This window comes from Cynoglossus semilaevis, chromosome 19 (genome assembly GCF_000523025.1).
Source record: "Cynoglossus semilaevis isolate Cse_v1.0 chromosome 19, Cse_v1.0, whole genome shotgun sequence".
Classification (NCBI taxonomy): Eukaryota; Metazoa; Chordata; class Actinopteri; order Pleuronectiformes; family Cynoglossidae; genus Cynoglossus; species Cynoglossus semilaevis.
This window is the reverse complement of record NC_024325.1, coordinates 17,304,202-17,323,359: the sequence shown is the minus strand read 5'-3', so window position 1 is coordinate 17,323,359 and position 19,158 is coordinate 17,304,202. Positions and strand designations below refer to the sequence as shown.

The window sequence follows — 19,158 nt, the reverse complement described above, 5'->3', positions numbered from 1 at the left end:
TCTCCACTAGGTGTCCCGTGTGGACGGGACAGTAGAAACTGCCCCTTGTCTCAAGGTGACCCACAAAACATATGGATCCCAGAACTCCAACACGGACCTGCTGTTCTTCAGACTCAGCATGCCCATAGAGTTCCACGAGACCTTCAAAGTTCCAGCAGGGACCACGCTTCTCACCCGCACGATGACCATCCCCGAAGACGAAGTCCTGGAGGTCGACCCCGACTCCGACTTTGAAATACTCAAGAAGTCGGCCACTCGCAAAGAGCAAGAGGAGGAGAAGAAGGAGCCGTCCGTGCCCAAGGAGATCCCCGCCGTCAAGAATGGAGAGAATGAGAAGGACGCCTCCACGGAGAAGAGCAAGAAGAAGGGGTATTAACTCCTGCCCCTCTCTCCTGCCCTACCAGGAGAACAGGTCTCAGTCTAACTGCCCCTGTCCTCCACAGGTTCCTCTTCAAGGCCAAGAAGGCTGCTTTGATAACGCCCCCACCTGTCGTGCCCACCATGCCCCGCTTGGTGGAGGACGTGGTGCCGGATGACAGAGACGACATGGACATCATCCTCAGCACCACCACAGTAGGACCACGACTGCATTCACATCTACACCCAGTCCCAGAAAAGATGGCACATAAAATGCAATATACATTAAAATATATTTTTAAATAGATAGAATTTTTTAAAATGAATATACTGTAGCCAACAGCAGAGTGGTAGAAGTACTGAACTGAGTGCTCCTTTATTAGGAGATTTATGGCTCACCAGTCTGTCCCAGGTGGGAAGGATCAACCTGGGTCAGAACGTCAGCAGCCTTCAGTACTTTACCATCTGCGGCCTGCAGGAGGGATTTGAACCGTTCGCCATCAACATGAAGAGAGACATCACCATGTGGTTCAGTAAAAGTCTTCCTCAGTACATGGCCGTGCCCACTGACCATCCCCACATCGAGGTGATCTTTCTTTTGGAGCCAAAGTCGTTCTTCCTGGTCATTTGTTTGCTGTGTCACAACTATATGTTCATTATGTCTCCACTAGGTGTCCCGTGTGGACGGGACAGTAGAAACTGCCCCTTGTCTCAAGGTGACCCACAAAACATATGGATCCCAGAACTCCAACACGGACCTGCTGTTCTTCAGACTCAGCATGCCCATAGAGTTCCACGAGACCTTCAAAGTTCCAGCAGGGACCACGCTTCTCACCCGCACGATGACCATCCCCGAAGACGAAGTCCTGGAGGTCGACCCCGACTCCGACTTTGAAATACTCAAGAAGTCGGCCACTCGCAAAGAGCAAGAGGAGGAGAAGAAGGAGCCGTCCGTGCCCAAGGAGATCCCCGCCGTCAAGAATGGAGAGAATGAGAAGGACGCCTCCACGGAGAAGAGCAAGAAGAAGGGGTATTAACTCCTGCCCCTCTCTCCTGCCCTACCAGGAGAACAGGTCTCAGTCTAACTGCCCCTGTCCTCCACAGGTTCCTCTTCAAGGCCAAGAAGGCTGCTTTGATAACGCCCCCACCTGTCGTGCCCACCATGCCCCGCTTGGTGGAGGACGTGGTGCCGGATGACAGAGACGACATGGACATCATCCTCAGCACCACCACAGTAGGACCACGACTGCATTCACATCTACACCCAGTCCCAGAAAAGATGGCACATAAAATGCAATATACATTAAAATATATTTTTAAATAGATAGAATTTTTTAAAATGAATATACTGTAGCCAACAGCAGAGTGGTAGAAGTACTGAACTGAGTGCTCCTTTATTAGGAGATTTATGGCTCACCACGTCTTCTTCTTCTTCTTCTTTTTCTTTTTCTTTATCTTTTTATTCTTCTTCTCCTTCTTTTTCCAGTATTATTATTCGGTGCGGATCTTTGCGGGGCAGGAGCCTGGTGGTGTCTGGGTGGGTTGGATCACCCCTGACTATCATCAGTACGACCTTCATTTTGACCTCAGCAAAGTGAGAAACGTGACGGTCACTGTAGGCGATGATAAAGGCAACATTCATGACAGGTATATATGAACATATGTTTTATATATTATATATTTATATATTAATAACGTGGTGATCTGCCTCTGATTACTTCTGTCTGTCTTTGTTAGTATCAAACGCAGTAACTGCTACATGGTTTGGGGCGGGGAGTTTGGCAGCTCTCAGCAGACCCGGGTTAGTCAGGAGGATTTGATCATTGGTTGTCTCGTTGACTTGGACACTGGACTAATGACCTTCACCACTAATGGAAAAGAGATCAACACATTTTACCAGGTGTGTGATTTTTTCTTTTTTTTAATTTGTCTTAGTTCCTTTTCAGTCTCGTTCTCTAACTGCAGACGTGTCAACATTAACATCTCGTTCTCTAACTGCAGACGTGTCAATGTTCACGTCCTACAGGTGGAACCAAACACAAAACTCTTCCCTGCCGTCTTTGTCCTTCCTTCGAGTCAGAATATGATTCAATTTGAACTCGGAAAACTGAAGGTCAGTCTGTGAATCTTCAGAGAACACTTTACCTCTGCACCACTGTTGTCTCAGCGTCAAACGTTTCCACTGTGACCCGTCTCCCCAGAACATCATGCCCATCTCTACTGCCATGTTTCGGAGCGAACGCAAGAACCCCGTCCCCCAGTGCCCTCCCCGACTGGACGTTCAGATGTTAACGCCCGTGATATGGAGCCGCATGCCCAACCACTTCCTGGCTCCAGAGACAGGGCGTGCCAGTGAGAGGCTGGGCTGGGTGGTCCACTGTCAGGAGCCCCTGACCATGATGGCCCTGCACATCCCAGAGGAGAACAGGTCAGAACCTTCTGTGGTAAACCTCCGGTCTAAATGTTCTGGTCAGAGGTCCTCACTCCTGTGCCGTGTTTCTTTGCAGGTGTATCGACATCCTGGAGCTCTCAGAGCGTATGGACCTGCTGACGTTCCACTACCACACTCTGAAACTCTACGGCTGTGTGTGCGCTCTGGGCAACAACCGCGTGGCCCACGCCCTTTGTAGCCACGTGGATGAGTCCCAGCTCTTTTACGCCATAGAGAACACCTACCTCCCTGGGCCAATGAGGAGCGGGTTCTATGACCTGCTGATCAGCATGCACCTGGAGTCTGCCAAGAGGAACCGACTGGGAACCAACAGGGAGTTCATTGTTCCGATGACGGATGAGACGCGCAGCATCACGCTCTACGCTAAATGTCACGCCTTACCAGGGGTCGGCCTCACCACCTGTCTCCGCCCCAAGCTTCATTTCTCTTCCGTCGGATTTGTGGGAACAGATCCAGACATCTACACGCTGAGTCCAGTTATACCCCTGGAGGTGAGGCGCTGCTCCTACTGGCTAATGATGGTAGCACTTAAAACAAACAAACACTTCTGATCATAACAAGCCAAACCCGATTCTGCTGCCCCCTAGTGCTAAGTAACGTTTATACACATTTTTAACAACAAAAATATACTTTTTAAATAAGCTTGAAATTTGTCTGCACAGCACTGTTAAAATGTACACCTGTAGTACTCGTCTGCCACCAGTAGGCTTGATGTTCGACAGCACCTTAACATGTCATCCAAACACTCTGATTGGCTGCACAGGGAGATGAAGGTTGGGGGAACACACCAACATACACTTCTAATGAAGGAGATTAAATTTGTCCATTTTTATGTTTTTTTTTTATAAAACTGTTACAACATTTTGAGACAAATTTTTCTGATGTTGTTTCTCTCACCAGGTGCTGAAGACAAAAGCTCTGAACATGCTGACGGAGGCGGTACAGGACGGAGGTCAAGCCATGAGAGATCCTGTAGGGGGCAGCGTGGAGTTCCATTTTGTTCCGATCCTGAAGCTCATCAGCACCCTCCTCATCATGGGTGTGTTCAACGATGAAGATGTCACTCACATCCTGAAGATGATCGAGCCCACGGTCTTCAGTGGCAGGAAAACAGAGGAGCACACCGAGGAGAGTGTCAAGGTGAAGGAACAGAAGGAACTGAAGCCTCCCCCAAAGGTGAGGGAGGAGGTGCAGCAGGAGGCGTCTGAGGACGATGGCTTAGGGGAAGATGAGGAGGAGGAAGAGGAGGATGAAGAAGAGATGGAAGAAGAGGAGGAACTGGAGGAGATGGAACCTCTCACGGAGCAGGGTGAGGTCGAGTCCGAACATTTGAACGGTGAAAAAGGAGCAGAGGAAACGGAGAAGGAGGTGAAAGCTGTGGAAGAACATCTGGATCAAGGACTCTTCCAGATGAAGCTCCCTGAGTCTGTCAAACTCCAGGTACGTGTGTCAGTGTCAGGAGTGTCAGCTCCACCGTGTACTGTTGGTGTCGTCACAGTACTACCTCCCTGTACTCGTTGTACTGCAGGTGTGTACTCTGCTGCAGTACTTCTGTGACTGTGAGCTGCGTCACAGGGTGGAGGCCATCATCGCCTTTTCAGACAAGTTTGTCAACGACATACAGTCCAACCAGAGGCGGCGCTACAACGAACTCATGATGGCCTTCACCATGAGTGCGGCCGAGACCGCCCGCAAGACCCGTGAATTCAGGTCGCCTCCGCAAGAGCAGGTGAGAGTGAGAAGGATGGTGTAAAAATGAAAAAGAAATCCTGAAAATATCAGCAGAAGTTTCTTTATTTTTCTCCTTCCTGTCTGACTTCTCTGTTCTGTCAAAGGTCAACATGCTGATGAACTTCAAAAACTGTGCGGAGGATGAAGATTGTCCTGTTCCTGAGGAAGTTCGAGACGCCCTGCAGCTTTTTCACAACGCTCTGCTCTTCCACTGTGGTAGGTTTTTGGTCAAATGTATGTATTTTTGTAACCATTGAAGACAGCTGGTCTTATTGACGTCACCTGGTTTTGATGGTTTTAACCCTCAGGGGTCCACGTTGAAGAGGAGGAGGAAGAGTCAGAGGTGGATAATTCCCTCCGTGGACGACTTCTCCGTCTGTTGGAGAAGGTGAAAAAATTCCGACAAAAGAAGGAAGAGACAGATTCTGAGCCACAGGAGGATAAGAAACCAAGTGAGTCTGAAACACTGAATCACCTCTGGTCAAAAACATGGCCCAGAGTTCACACTGAGTCAGTAAATTTGGACTAAATTGGAATTTGAAGATCATTGTATACGTAGTGTTTCATTACATATACTTTTACGGACATTTTTCCCTGGTGGTGCACCATGGGATTTTTCTGATGTGACATGTGCCGTGGCCTCCAAAGGGTTAGGAAACGCTGCTTTAACCCGTTATGTGGTCTGACTCAAAGGCACTCTGCAGGAGCTGATCTCCCACACCATGATCCACTGGGCCCAGGAGTCACACATCCAGAACCCTGAGCTGGTTCGCATGATGTTCAGCCTCCTGCACAGGCAGTACGACGGTCTGGGCGAACTCATACGAGCTCTTCCCAAGGCCTACACCATCAACCGGGTGTCCATCCAGGACACCATGGATCTGCTGGAGTGCCTGGGTCAGATCCGCTCGCTGCTCATCGTACAGATGGGTCCGGAGGAGGAGAGGCTCATCATCCAAAGCATCGGGTTTGAATCCCAGTCTTTTTAAGGTCTATATCTTGGTTTCATCTTCTTCGTCTCGTTCAGTTTAATTTTGTTTTTTTTTCTTTCTCAGGAACATCATGAGCAACAAAGTTTTCTATCAGCACCCCAACCTGATGCGAGCTCTGGGGATGCATGAAACTGTCATGGAGGTGATGGTGAATGTTCTGGGCGGTGGTGATTCAAAGGTATGACCTCCGACCTCTGTTACCACAACATTAAAACAACTCAAGGATTCACTTTCCTGACGGACCGTCTTCCGACAGGAGATCAGATTCCCGCGGGTGGTGACGAACTGCTGCCGCTTCCTGTGTTATTTCTGTCGCATCAGTCGCCAAAACCAACGCTCCATGTTCGACCACCTCAGTTATCTTCTCCAGAACAGTGGCATTGGTCTCGGTAACGCTGCGTCACGTTCAAGTGTTGATCCCAGAGGTTAACCCCTGACCTGTGATAATTCCAGACTTTGATGTGGTGTCTGTAGGAATGCGAGGCTCCACCCCCCTGGACGTAGCCGCAGCTTCGTGTATCGACAACAATGAACTTGCACTGGCTCTGCAGGAGCAGGACCTGGAGATGGTAAATGTAGTAAAGAAACTATTGGCCTCAACTGTCTTCCTCCTCCTCCTCCTCCTCATCATGATGGTAATGGTCTCAGGTGGTGAAGTACTTGGCTGGATGTGGGCTGCAGAGCTGTCCCATACTGCTGTCCAAAGGCTACCCCGACATCGGCTGGAACCCATGTGGGGGAGAGAAATACCTGGACTTTCTTCGTTTTGCCGTGTTCGTCAACGGTGTGTCGTTGTTCCACACACACACACACTTGTTGTCACAGTTTCTCTGCCTCCTCGCCCTCATTACAGTTGCTCTTCTCTTCCTCCTGTAGGTGAAAGCGTAGAAGAAAATGCCAACGTGGTAGTGCGTCTCCTCATCCGAAGGCCCGAGTGCTTCGGTCCGGCCCTGAGAGGAGAAGGAGGCAACGGTCTGCTGGCTGCCATAGAAGAGGCCATCAAAATATCAGAGGATCCTGCACGGGACGGACCCTCGGTGAAGAAAGACCGACGCTTCCCCATGTAAGTAGTTCAGAGCCGCGTGCTTATTGGCCAGAATCTGAGGATACGATCGTATCACGATACAGGGGCTACAATTGTGAAATGTTGTGAAATACTGCAGGAAGAAAGCAGGGATATTTGACTGGGAATTGGTGATAAAAAAATCTAGAATATTGTTACAGTGTCATGAAGTGAAATACGGTGATACGTCAGTGCTGCTGATATTTTCTCACAGCTGTATTTACTGTATGTGTGTCTTCACAGGTTTGGAGGAGAGGAGCAGCATGAGGAGAACAGGGTTCACCTGGGAAACTCCATCATGTCTTTCTACTCCGCCCTGATCGACCTGCTGGGGCGCTGTGCTCCGGAGATGCACGTAAGATGTTAAATCAAAATAAAAACGAAATATGAAAATATAAAATGTCACTGAACTGTTGTGTGAGTGACCCCTCTGTCTGTGCAGCTGATCCAGGCAGGAAAAGGTGAAGCTCTGAGGATCAGAGCCATTCTCAGGTCTCTGGTCCAGATAGAGGATCTGGTGGGGGTCATCAGCCTGCCGGTACAGATCCCTTCTTTTGGAAAAGGTCAGGGTTCATTTTATCGACAGTCAAAGATCAAACGAGAAACTTCTCACAGCCGTTGACTTAAATTCTAAATATTTGTTTTGGTTTTTTTTTTTCAAATGTTTTGTCAGACAACAGCATAATTGAACCAAAGATGTCAGCCAGCTTTGTCCCGGACCACAAGGCCCCCATGGTGCTGTTCCTGGACAGAGTCTACGGTATTGACAACCAGGATTTCCTGCTCCACGTGCTGGAGGTCGGATTCCTGCCTGACATGAGAGCTGCAGCTTCTCTGGACACCGTGAGGCTCCAACGCAGTCGCCGTCCGTGCTCTTCCTGTTCTGCCCTCACAGCCTAAACATCTGGAACCTCTGCTCTGGTCCTCAGGTTGCCTTCAGCACCACAGAGATGGCCCTGGCTCTGAACCGTTACCTGTGCTCTGCTGTGTTGCCTCTCATCACCAAATGTGCGCCGCTCTTTGCCGGCAGTGACCACAGGGCCATAATGATCGACTCCATGTTGCACACCATCTACAGGCTGTCTCGTGGAAGAGCCTTCACCAAGGCCCAGAGGGACATCATTGAAGAGTGTTTGATGGCTTTGTGCAAGTGGGTTCAAGTCCTGGTCACGTGAACATGTTAACAGCGTGGAGATATTTCTGTCACGGATCAACTTTGTTTTTTTCTGACGCAGACATCTACGTCCCTCCATGCTGCAGCACCTGCTGAGACGGCTGGTGTTTGACGTTCCCATTCTCAATGAATACGCCAAGATGCCACTGAAGGTATGAGGAGGTTGATGATGAGGAGAAATGATGACAAATGTAGAATCACATTTGTAGACCAGTGTTTCAAAACCTTTAATAAGCTGAGGAAAATATTTAAATTTGAATTTGGAAAAATCCCACTTCACATAATGTGTGTGTGGTGAAATTTTATGATCTTACTTTAACTTTAGGAATTGAAGAAAAGACACATTTGAAGATCGTCTTTAACTGCTATGATCTTACTTTAACTTTAGGAATTGTATAGTGGAAAAGTATTTAATTGTTCTGCCAGGTTCCTTTGTTCCTTTTTAATTTGCAGTGGAAGAGTATTTAATTGTCCTCTTCGTCACTGTCACGTTGATGAAAGAATGCAAATTATTTTCAGTAATTAAAAAATCAGTTACTGTTTATCACACTGTATAAATCCTTTGTTCCTTTTTAATTCGATCCATTTCTGGTAACTTTCAGCTTTTGACCAATCACTATGAGCGCTGTTGGAAATATTACTGCCTTCCTAATGGTTGGGCCAACTTTGGGGTGGCGTCAGAGGAGGAGCTGCATCTGACCCGCAAACTGTTCTGGGGGATTTTTGAGTCACTGGCACACAAGGTGGTACATGTCTGTTTACTATGAAATATCATTTAGATTTGCTAATTAAAAATGATTTTTTTAATTGTAATTTCAGAAATTTGATGCTGAGATTTTCAAAATGTCCATGCCCTGTCTCTGTGCCATTGCTGGGGCCATTCCTCCGGACTACGTGGATGCTAGCTACTCCTCCAAAACGGAGAAGAAGGCCTCCGTGGATGCGGAGGGAAACTTTGATCCTAAACCGGTGGAGACAACAAAGTCAGAGGGTTAACTTTAAGGCAATACATTAAAAAAAAAATCTACTTTTGACACTGACAACTAACATGTGCTACTTCACTCCTACATTTGCAGCACCATCATCCCAGAAAGACTGGATCCCTTCATCAACAAATATGCTGAATACACACACGACAAGTGGGCCTTTGAAAAGGTAGAGCGTCCTCATACAGGGACGGCGTCCTTATTTTGGATTATACTATATAAAAAAAGAGTCTTTTAGTTATGGAGGTGTTTGTGTTTGAACATTTTAGATCCAGAACAACTGGTCGTATGGTGAGGTCCTGGATGAGAATGCAAAAACTCATCCCATGCTCAGACCGTACAAGACCTTCTCCGAGAAGGTTGGTCCTCCGCTCTCGTTCTTCACTGATTATTCTTAGAATCCGTCCTCGCGTCTCATCACTGTTTCTTCTGGCAGGACAAAGAGATTTACCGCTGGCCAATCAAAGAGTCCATCAAAGCCATGCTTGCATGGGAGTGGAATCTGGACAAGGCCAGAGAGGAGGAGGAGTCAGAGAAGAAGAAGGCGGCCTCGCGAAAAATCTCTCAAACGGCTCAAGTAAAGAGACGCAGTCACAACATCTGCTCTGCTCACAGCTCGTGTGCTGATTAGAGTCGTACGACTTTCTCTTCCAGGCGACCTACGACCCCAGCCATGGCTACAGCCCTCAGCCCATCGACGTCACACACATGGCTCTCTCCAGAGACCTCCAGGTAAGACTGTCAGGGCTCTAGAGCAGAAGTCTGAGGTTCTTAAAGCGGACAGTTTCCCACGATGTGATCTGTTCTCAGTCGATGGCCGAGCAACTGGCAGAAAACTATCACAACACCTGGGGACGGAAGAAGAAGCTGGAGCTGCAGGCCAAAGGTGGGAACGCACGCCTGTGACCAACAGCAGGATTGTTTTTTTGGTTTGTTTTTATTGCAGTGTCAGTGAGTTCTGGTGGTCTGCCTGTGTTTGTGCAGGAGGTGGGACACACCCTCTGCTGGTGCCCTACGACACACTCACGGCAAAAGAAAAGGCCCGAGATCGAGAGAAGGCGTACGAGCTGCTCAAGTTCCTGCAGCTGAATGGATACGCTGTGACACGGTACTGACGGAACTCCAGATGTTGAACCTTCGTTCTTAAAACTTGAAGGTTGATGGTTTCCTGGAGTAAGATTAGTGATTTGGAGAGAAATAACATTTCTACAACAAATATTATATTATCCTGGAGTAAGATTAGTGATTTGGAGACAAACTGTAGCGAGTTTGAAACAACATTTCTACAACAAATAGAGTCTGAAATCATCCAGTTATTGAAAGTAAAAAAAACACAGTGATCATATGAACGTGTAACTCTCTGACACTGACTTCATTCTCAGGGGCCTCAAAGACATGGAGTCCGACATCTCCTCCATCGAGAAGAGGTTTGCTTATGGTTTCCTGCAGAAGCTGCTGAAGTGGATGGAGATCGCTCAGGAGTTCATCGCTCATCTCGGTACTGGCAGAAATGATCAGTACATCAGGTTTCAACTTTCATGGCTTGGTCACACGTTCACACACGTATGTTCTCCACAGAGGCTGTTGTCAGCAGTGGACGAGTGGAAAAGTCTCCTCATGAGCAGGAGATCAAGTTCTTTGCCAAGGTGAGGTCATTATTTTAACTTGTTTAACGCTGTTTTTTACCCCTGTTAAAACACTAACATTTCTGGCTCCTCCCTCAGATCCTGATGCCTCTCATTAACCAGAATTTCAAAAACCACTGCCTTTACTTCCTGTCCACACCTGCAAAGGTCCTGGGCAGTGGAGGTCACTCCTCCAACAAAGAGAAGGAGATGATTGCCAGGTGAGAGCGCTCTGATCTCTACCCATCCACACTGACATTTGTTACAGTTTTTCATCGTACCTCTTGGCTCCTGTCCGTCAGCACTTATTTCTCCAGAACGTTCTTTCTTTCCCACTGTCCTCCTTCTTCCCTGTCCTTTTAGTATCTTCTGTAAAATGGCGGCACTGGTGAGACACAGAGTCTCTCTCTTTGGTAAGGTGTCGCTCCCTCGGTGCTGCTGTGTCTTTGTGATGTGTCTTTATTTCAGCCACAGCTGGTTCTAACATTTCTAGTTAGTCACTGTAACTGTGTGTAGTTGTGTGCTGTTCTGACTCACCCTGGTACTCATCCGTATAAATCAATTCATTCATAAAACACCCTTCATTTGTGCGGACGCAGGAACTGACGCCACAGCCATCGTCAACTGTCTTCACATCCTGGCTCGGTCACTGGATGCAAGGTTTGCAAAAATGTTTTTATTTCAAAGACACATCTTGGAAAGGATTTATTCTTACAATAAATTACTACATTATTTCATTCTTTTTTTTTATTATTAGGACTGTAATGAAGTCGGGGCCGGAGATCGTAAAAGCAGGACTGCGGTCGTTTTTTGAAAGTGCTGCAGATGATATAGAGAAGATGGTGGAGAACCTGAAACTGGGCAAAGTCTCCAAAGGGAATCAGGTCAGAAACAGAGAGAATGTGACTCTTAGTAGACTTTCCTTCCATGTTTTTTAAAGGGCACATTTTCTGCAAAATGGACGCCTACATGTGTCCCTGTAGTGTCTAAAAACGACCAACAGAGAGTAGATTATATATTTCTACAAAACTGGGCCTAAAGTGAGCTGAGTATTAACAGTCTGATGATCTGACTCCATCATTATGTTCTGCTTCTCCCCTCAAAGCAAGTCAAAGGCGTGTCCCAGAACATCAACTACACCACCATCGCCCTGCTGCCGGTGCTGACCTCTCTGTTTGACCACATCGCTCAGCACCAGTTTGGAGACGATGTCATCTGTGTGTTTTCTCCCAACCATATATATATATATATAAATATATAAATATATAGACCTTTGTCTGTATGTGTACTGTATATATTGACACTTGTCGTGTGTTTGTCTGCTTGTGAACAGTGGATGATTTACAGATGTCCTGCTATCGCATCATGTGCAGCATCTACTCCTTAGGGACCGTCAAGAATCCACACGTGGAAAGGTGACACAGACACACACACACACACACTGAGAACACGTGGAGTTAAAGGAGCCGTAAAGACATGTTTTTCTTTTTCACACGGACTTGTTTGTCCTGATTCCAGACAGAGGCCGGCTCTGGGAGAGTGTCTGGCTCACCTGGCAGCGGCCATGCCTGTGGCCTATTTAGAACCACATCTGAATGAATTCAACGCTTTCTCTGTCTACACCACGAAGACGCCCAGAGAAAGAGCCAGTGAGTGCGGCCCCCCCCCGCCCCCCCCACCTCACCCCTCAGTGATATAGAATTGAACTCTAAGGTGATTGTCACTCTTCCCTGGTGGTTCCAGTCTTGGGTCTCCCCAGCGAGGTCCAGGAACTCTGTCCAGACATACCAGAGCTGGATGTTCTGCTGAAGGAGATCGGGGACCTGGCCGAGTCCGGGGCCCGGTACACCGAGATGCCTCATGTGATTGAGATCACGCTGCCCATGCTGTGCAACTACCTGCCTCGCTGGTGGGAGAGAGGACAGGAGAACTCCCCAGAGATGGAGCGACGTCTCTGCACCGAGGTCACGTCGGAACATCTCAATCAGCTGCTGGGCAGCATCATGAAGATCGTAGTCAACAACCTGGGCATCGACGAAGCCTCCTGGATGAAGAGGCTGGCTGGTGAGACGCTTACATTTAAAAAAACATTTACATTTATTTAGAGATTTATTCAATATCCAATGAGATGATTTGTTTTCTCTCCCAGTTTTTTCTCAGCCAATCGTGAGCCGGGCCAAGCCGGAGATGCTCAGATCCCACTTCATCCCCACCATGGAGAAGCTGAAGAAGCGGACCTCGAAGGTGGTGGCTGAAGAAGACCACCTGAGGATGGAGGGCAAGTCGGAGGGAGATGACGAAGAGGATGGAACCATACGTGACGAGTTCGCCGTCCTGTGCAGAGACTTGTACGCCCTCTACCCGCTGCTCATTCGCTATGTGGACAACAACAGGTAACGGGTCCTGATCGTGACACGTGATACGATAGAGTGACGTCCAAGGATTCTGTGATTTCATCTCTAAGTTCTGGACATTGTTCCTCAACATTTCCTGCTCGTCAGTCAAACTTCCTGTTCCTTTCAGAGCCCGGTGGCTGACGTGCAGAGACCCCGATGCTGAGGAGCTTTTTCGAATGGTGGGGGCGGTCTTTATTTTTTGGTCCAAATCTCATGTGAGTTGGTTCATTAGCTCCATTAGATCAACACACCTGTGGCAGCTGCTGATTCACACTGGCGGTTTTTTTAATTAATTAATTAATGATTTAATTTTCTTTTTTTCGACAGAACTTTAAGAGAGAGGAACAAAACTTTGTGGTGATGAACGAGATCAATAACATGTCGTTCCTCACCGCTGACAGCAAGAGTAAAATGAGCAAGGTGAGTCTCAGAGTGTGACTGATCAAATCACTCTGTATTGATCGACAATAACGTCTCAGGTTATTTGATAACCCAGAGCTGAGACCAGAAAGGTAACGACTGACTGATGGGATTTTTATCATTTCTTCTGTGGTTTTCACTTTATTTTTTTTCTTGGTTCAAACCAAAAATGTTTTCACTTCTGAGTTGAAGAGCGGCTGCGTGTTGACAGGACTCAAAGCGTATAGGTTTGCACTTCTGGTTGGAAAACCTTGAGCGGCTGTGTTAACGATATTCTCTCTCCGGTTGTCCCTGCTCCTCTTCTGTTGGGTTGCGGCTGGGTTTCCAGGGCGGGGACTCAGAGGTTAGACTTTGTTCCTGCACGACCGCTATGCTGACCGCATGGCACTTCACTCTGGGGGGAGCTTTTCATCAACCTCTCCAACACACTGGCACATCTGATCCACACACACACACACACACACACACACACATACATACGTGCTCGTACAGACATGGCAGCACAGCTGATCACGGCAGTGACAGATGCCTCTCCGTGCAGCTGTGTCTCAGTCCTGAATAGTTTGTAGATTGTTACGACTGGAACAAAAGTCTGAGGGAATTTGTCGCGGCTATAAATACATCGAGGTAATTATAGAATATGTACAGAGTACACACGACAAATGTCAAATGAATTTTAGGATCGACTTACGCTCAGTTGGGTGCAAAATCCTTGGACTCCCTGAAGACAGATACCAAATGTGATTCTTTATATGTAGAGAAGAAATAAAACTGCACAGAGAAGCAGAACTGATTCACAGTCATAAAAAAAAGAAATTAAACATAACATAATAATAATAATCATTTAATTTAGAAGTACTTAAGGAGAATAGGATTTTCTTTGATTATTTCCACACACACACACACCGACACACACTGACCAACACTACTTCACCCGGAGACAAACTCACATCATTTTCACCACGGATCACCGGACACGAGGACAGGCCCCGTCTGTGGGCCGTCCACCGTCCTGCCAGTGTGTGACGGAGGGGAGTCTGGAGGCGTTTGATGAAAGTACTCAGCTATAGAGTTGGGCTCATGGCGCCGGACTCCGCACTGAGGCCCAGGTGGCCCGCGGAGACCAGCGCCATCGTCCCGTTACTGCGTTTGTCCTTCGTCTTCATAGCTGAGTTCAAGTCTTCTCCGATGTTTCCTGGTTTTCTTTTCATTGAAGGACTGTTCTGATCTGTAGCTTTTGCAATGCAGCTTTTTGGCCAATAGGAGGCGATGTTAGTCTTCTCTGTGCTCTTTCTCCTCTCCTCCCTGGAAATATCATGGTCCATCATGGTGTAGTTTCCTTGACACCCCCCTCCGCCCCCCCCCCCCCCCCCACACTAACATGTGATTTGATGCTTAATGTCACCGCAGCAGAATTCTTGGACTGCCTCTTTAAATTTGGGCTCAGATGAAAAACCTAACCATGACATTAATTCACACTTACTGTCTAAAATATTGCCCTGCAGTGCTTTTTACCCCCGTTCTACTTTAGTAACAAACCGAGTTAGATTTGTTATATAACCATTAAAAAAAAAGGAGGTTCTTAAAGTCTCTCAGATGAATTTGATTGGACAGTTCTGACACTAGAATAACAGCAGTGTTTCTTTGACAAACACTAAACAAACTTTGAGTTTTTCCCACACATTGTCTTCAGTAATAATCACTAAACAATTGACCTCTGACCTTTGTGCCTTAAAAGGAAGAAGGCCTGATGAAGAGCATCAGTTCCCACTGAGTTTGGCCTAAAGTCCAGTCACATTCCATCACTGCGTTACATATATTTAGTATTTCCATATTTCCAACCTTCACACACACGTATATTCTCATCAATCTTGGAGGAATCCAGAAAGAGCAGAAGGACTGAACAGCAGCGATGTCGTCTTTATTTAACTCTGGGTTTGTGCTTTTAACGGCCTGCGACTAAAAAAAATAATAACTTGAATTTTAAACCCTGTTTTAACGAAACCTCATTTTGATTCTGTTGAACTTTGGCTGCTGTAAAACCTGCGGTGTTTTAGCCTTTAACCTTTTGTAGTCGAATGGAAAGTTGAGTTTCATTTGCATGTTTTATTAAATCAGATTCAATGATTCACTTCCTGTAGGAACCTAAACAAAAAACAAAAAAACAGTAAATTTCCCCCCGTTTGTCTTCACATTTAACACAAGGAGCCCAGAGAAACCAAGTGTCTCGGGTGTAAAAGCATTTATTATGTTGTCAGTAACAAACTAATATCCACGTCTGTGATTCTGTTTGGACATAAAAAAACAAACAAACAATCGAACGATTCCTAGTTTTTATCATTTATGTGATAAATATACAGTCGTACCAACTCTGTTCACGCCTCACACTGTCATTCTGTCCTGACAAAACCCTTTCTTTTCTAGAAAAGCTGGTACACTTAACTGAAATACAATAAAATCTAAAGTCTGTAGTTTGAAACCACAACTGAACATTAATTTAACAGGCAAAAAAAAACAATTCTTATTCTTTTGCGTGTGTTTGCCTGGTAAATGAAAGTTCAGGTGGTTCACCAAGTTGCACATTTTAGTTTTTATTGGACCAACTTCTCTGAAAACGTGGTTTTTGTTCCTCCGTGGTTCCGACTTTGCCGGACTTTGACCGTGGCTGGTCATGTTTCCACACAGGGACTCCTTGGGAACGTTGCTCTGTTCCTCTGCCGGTGAGGGAGTCGCTGCAAATGTGTTTTGATCTGCTGTGTCCCTCCTCAGGGCGGCGGCTCGGACACCGAGCGGACAAAGAAAAAGAAGCGCGGGGATCGGTACTCGGTGCAGACCTCGCTGATTGTGGCGGCGCTGAAAAAGATGCTGCCCATCGGCCTGAACATGTGCTCTCCTGCAGACCAGGAGCTCATCAACATCGGGAAGATCAGATATTCTCTGGTAGTTTAATCTAACCTGGACTTTTTAGCTTTTTTAATCTCATCAGAACCTTCTCAGGACAATGACGTGTCTTTACACCTGACAGAGAGACACAGACGAAGAAGTCCGAGAGTTCCTGCAGAACAACCTTCATCTCCAGGGAAAGGTACGCGTCCTCCTCAGTTACTGCATGTACTGTGAGTTTCAGCAAACTTTTTTTTTTAATTGCTCCTGTTTCCCTTTTTTCGTGGACAAGGTGGACAATCCTTCCATGCGCTGGCAGATGGCGCTGTATAAGGAGATGGCAGGAAAAGCTGAAGATGCCGATGCACCTGAGAAGGTGGTCAAGAGAGTGCAGGAGGTCTCTGCCGTCCTCTACCACCTGGAGGTGGTGAGTAGATGTCACAGCAATAAGAATTATTATTAAGGTGAAGTCTGTAGTCAGTATCCCTTCCCTGGCCTGTAGGTGGTGCTAAGATCACATTATAAGTCAGTATCCCTTCCCTGGCCTGTAGGTGATGCTAAGATCACATTATAAAGCTCTGTTCTTTTATTTACATAAACAGAACTGGTCCATGGTTTTATTTACGTCTCGTCCTGTGGAAACTTTTTCATCAAAAAATGAGGAAAACCTCTCACATTTTGCACAGACAGACGTTCTTGTTTGTTAGCATCGCATGTGCTAGCGGTGTCTTAGCATTGCTCATGTTAACTTAGCGGCCTGTCAGCAGTGCGTAAGTGCGTAGCCTTTCATTTTGAGAGACAGAGACAGACCTTCTTGGACTTATTCAGCCGATCTCAATCTTGTGAGGTGCGTTACTGCCCTCTACAGGCCTCTTTTTATTTCTGGTATTATTATAAATGAAATCATCTTTTCCTTCTTCTGTCGTAACAATTTCATTTTCCCTCCTGTCTGTGCTGCAGACGGAGCATCCTTTCAAGTCCAAGAAGATGGTGTGGCACAAACTGTTGTCCAAGCAGAGACGCAGGGCCGTGGTGGCCTGTTTCAGGATGACGCCTCTCTACAACATTCCCAGGTGGGAAACACCTCAGTATGGAGGAGTGACGCCGACTTCATCTGTAACAGAACCTGATAAAATCATCCAAACTCTGGGTTGTTGTTTCAACTGCAGACACAGAGCTTCAAATATGTTCCTCGAAGGATACAAACGCAACTGGATTCACACCGAGGGCTGTTCCTTCGAAGACAGGATGATAGACGACCTGTCGGTGAGGGGGCGGGGGGGCTCGTGTACAAAATGCTAATGCTAATCGTTGACCACATTGACCGTGTTTTTACCCCACTGTTCCATATCCATCCCAGAAAGCCATGGAGCAGGAGGAAGGAGACGAAGAAGAGGAGAAGGAAACCAAACCAGATCCACTTCATCAGCTCATTCTGCACTTCAGTCGGACGGCTCTGACGGAGAAGAGGTTCGAGTCCGGTCCCACTGCCACTGTGAAGACAAAAGAAATGTTCCCTTTGACAACCTCTGTTTGTTTGTTTGTTTGTTTTGTTTGTTTGTGTCCCCTGACAGTAAACTGGACACAGACCATCTGTATATGGCTTATGCCGACATTATGGCAAAGGTGAGTCTCACGGCAGAGAGCTGATGGAAGCAAGTGTTAATATTTGGACACAAACGCTCACGGTCTCCTCCTCCTCCTCCTCTTCTGTCCAGAGCTGCCACATTGATGAGGAGGAAGAAGGAGCAGAGCAGGTGGTGGAGAGTGCTGAGGATGAGATGTCCTTTGAGGTGCGACAGTCAGAACTGGTAATGGGCGACCAGGGGCTGGGCAGCAGGAACACAATGGAGCGGTAGCTCTTCGACGCACTGAGTGACATCATCATCCCCACATGACTTCACGCCCTCGTCTCTCTGTCTCTCTGTCTGTCTCTCCTTGTCCCGTCTCAGTATCTGTGTTCTGTCTCTCCTCTGTTTGAATGTTTTCTGCCTCATTTGTAGTTTTTTGTTTCAAAGATCCAGTCTAGATGTTTTTGAACATCGACTCCTGAGATTCTCAGGTCAAAACTGAACACGATTTGTTATTATTATTATTATTATTATTATTATTATTATTATTATGACTGTAGTTTAATGAGACCAGTTGGTATATGAAACACACATCTGGATTGGATCTGTTCTTGTTAATACACTGACACTAATACCAACAGAAGTTTAATTAACAATAGTAATTACAATGTTATATTATTTCTTAGGATTTTTTTTTTTCTATTTTTTTAGCCCAGCATCATTTAATTCTCTGCCACTCTGAGAGTTTTAGCGTGAATAGTGTTCAGCAGTAGTTCTCAATCTGTGGTACACGTACCACTGATAGTACTTTCGTAGTAGTATTCAGGGAGAGTATGCACAGTAACATGTAACACTGGAGCCAATATTTAAATTTATTGATTTATAATTAGTCACAGTTTTGTTTGTTTTTTTTAAATGTGTTCAGAGTGAAGTGAGAGTTGAGGGTCAGTCAAACTGGGGAGTCGAACCGACCCCCCCACATACACCTGATGGACTGTGGTTTTGATTTAACTCTTTGACTCGTGATGTCACTTCCTCCCAGTCTCTATATATGTGTCCCATTTGTCTCTCTCTCTCTCTCTCTCTCTCCCATGTAACCTCTCTCACCCCTGTAACAGCAGACTGTTATAACTGAATGATGCTAAACCAATGTTCTCCCCCCCTCCTCCCCCCTCCTCCCCCACTCACATAGTGTACTGACAGACTACAGTGGAAGCCAGTGTAGTACACACACAGTATTCGCAGTATTCACAGTACACACAGTACACAGGGTTTACTGTAGTTCTGGCAGTAGTTGACACTGAGGTTCGATCAGAAAGTCAGGGAAGTCAAGTGTGAGTTTTAGGCCCAACTGCCGACACATAGTGGGTCAAGGCTGAAGGGGGAGGGAGGGGGGGTTTGTGATGCTGTGAGTTGATTTGTGTTTTGTTGGAACTGAAGAATTCTTAGCACTGTTCAGAACCGATGTTGGACCCAGTGACAGTTCACTCCTCCAATCAGACAAAAAA

General features: G+C 46.6%; 1 protein-coding gene across 1 annotated transcript in view; it reads left to right on the top strand.

Annotated features, from left to right (window-relative positions):
* Positions 1-19,158, top strand: part of LOC103395719 (ryanodine receptor 1-like) — a 42,696-nt gene that overhangs the window by 9,049 nt on the left and 14,489 nt on the right. The window contains 52 exon segments of the mRNA XM_025065758.1: positions 11-369; positions 444-573; positions 1,844-2,004; positions 2,095-2,257; positions 2,384-2,470; positions 2,559-2,785; positions 2,865-3,300; positions 3,710-4,249; positions 4,338-4,538; positions 4,645-4,756; positions 4,849-4,992; positions 5,234-5,507; positions 5,596-5,710; positions 5,789-5,921; positions 6,007-6,101; positions 6,181-6,316; positions 6,409-6,595; positions 6,839-6,950; positions 7,038-7,158; positions 7,269-7,438; positions 7,525-7,745; positions 7,831-7,921; positions 8,372-8,512; positions 8,589-8,752; positions 8,846-8,924; positions 9,025-9,114; positions 9,192-9,332; positions 9,410-9,487; positions 9,566-9,641; positions 9,740-9,863; positions 10,138-10,253; positions 10,334-10,401; positions 10,480-10,601; positions 10,744-10,793; positions 10,980-11,040; positions 11,138-11,264; positions 11,486-11,597; positions 11,714-11,795; positions 11,899-12,029; positions 12,124-12,444; positions 12,530-12,773; positions 12,904-12,991; positions 13,104-13,196; positions 13,525-13,539; positions 15,966-16,136; positions 16,222-16,281; positions 16,372-16,506; positions 17,040-17,152; positions 17,249-17,345; positions 17,440-17,549; positions 17,654-17,705; positions 17,798-17,890. Of these exon segments, the coding sequence (XP_024921526.1) occupies positions 11-369; positions 444-573; positions 1,844-2,004; positions 2,095-2,257; positions 2,384-2,470; positions 2,559-2,785; positions 2,865-3,300; positions 3,710-4,249; positions 4,338-4,538; positions 4,645-4,756; positions 4,849-4,992; positions 5,234-5,507; positions 5,596-5,710; positions 5,789-5,921; positions 6,007-6,101; positions 6,181-6,316; positions 6,409-6,595; positions 6,839-6,950; positions 7,038-7,158; positions 7,269-7,438; positions 7,525-7,745; positions 7,831-7,921; positions 8,372-8,512; positions 8,589-8,752; positions 8,846-8,924; positions 9,025-9,114; positions 9,192-9,332; positions 9,410-9,487; positions 9,566-9,641; positions 9,740-9,863; positions 10,138-10,253; positions 10,334-10,401; positions 10,480-10,601; positions 10,744-10,793; positions 10,980-11,040; positions 11,138-11,264; positions 11,486-11,597; positions 11,714-11,795; positions 11,899-12,029; positions 12,124-12,444; positions 12,530-12,773; positions 12,904-12,991; positions 13,104-13,196; positions 13,525-13,539; positions 15,966-16,136; positions 16,222-16,281; positions 16,372-16,506; positions 17,040-17,152; positions 17,249-17,345; positions 17,440-17,549; positions 17,654-17,705; positions 17,798-17,890 (7,569 nt within the window).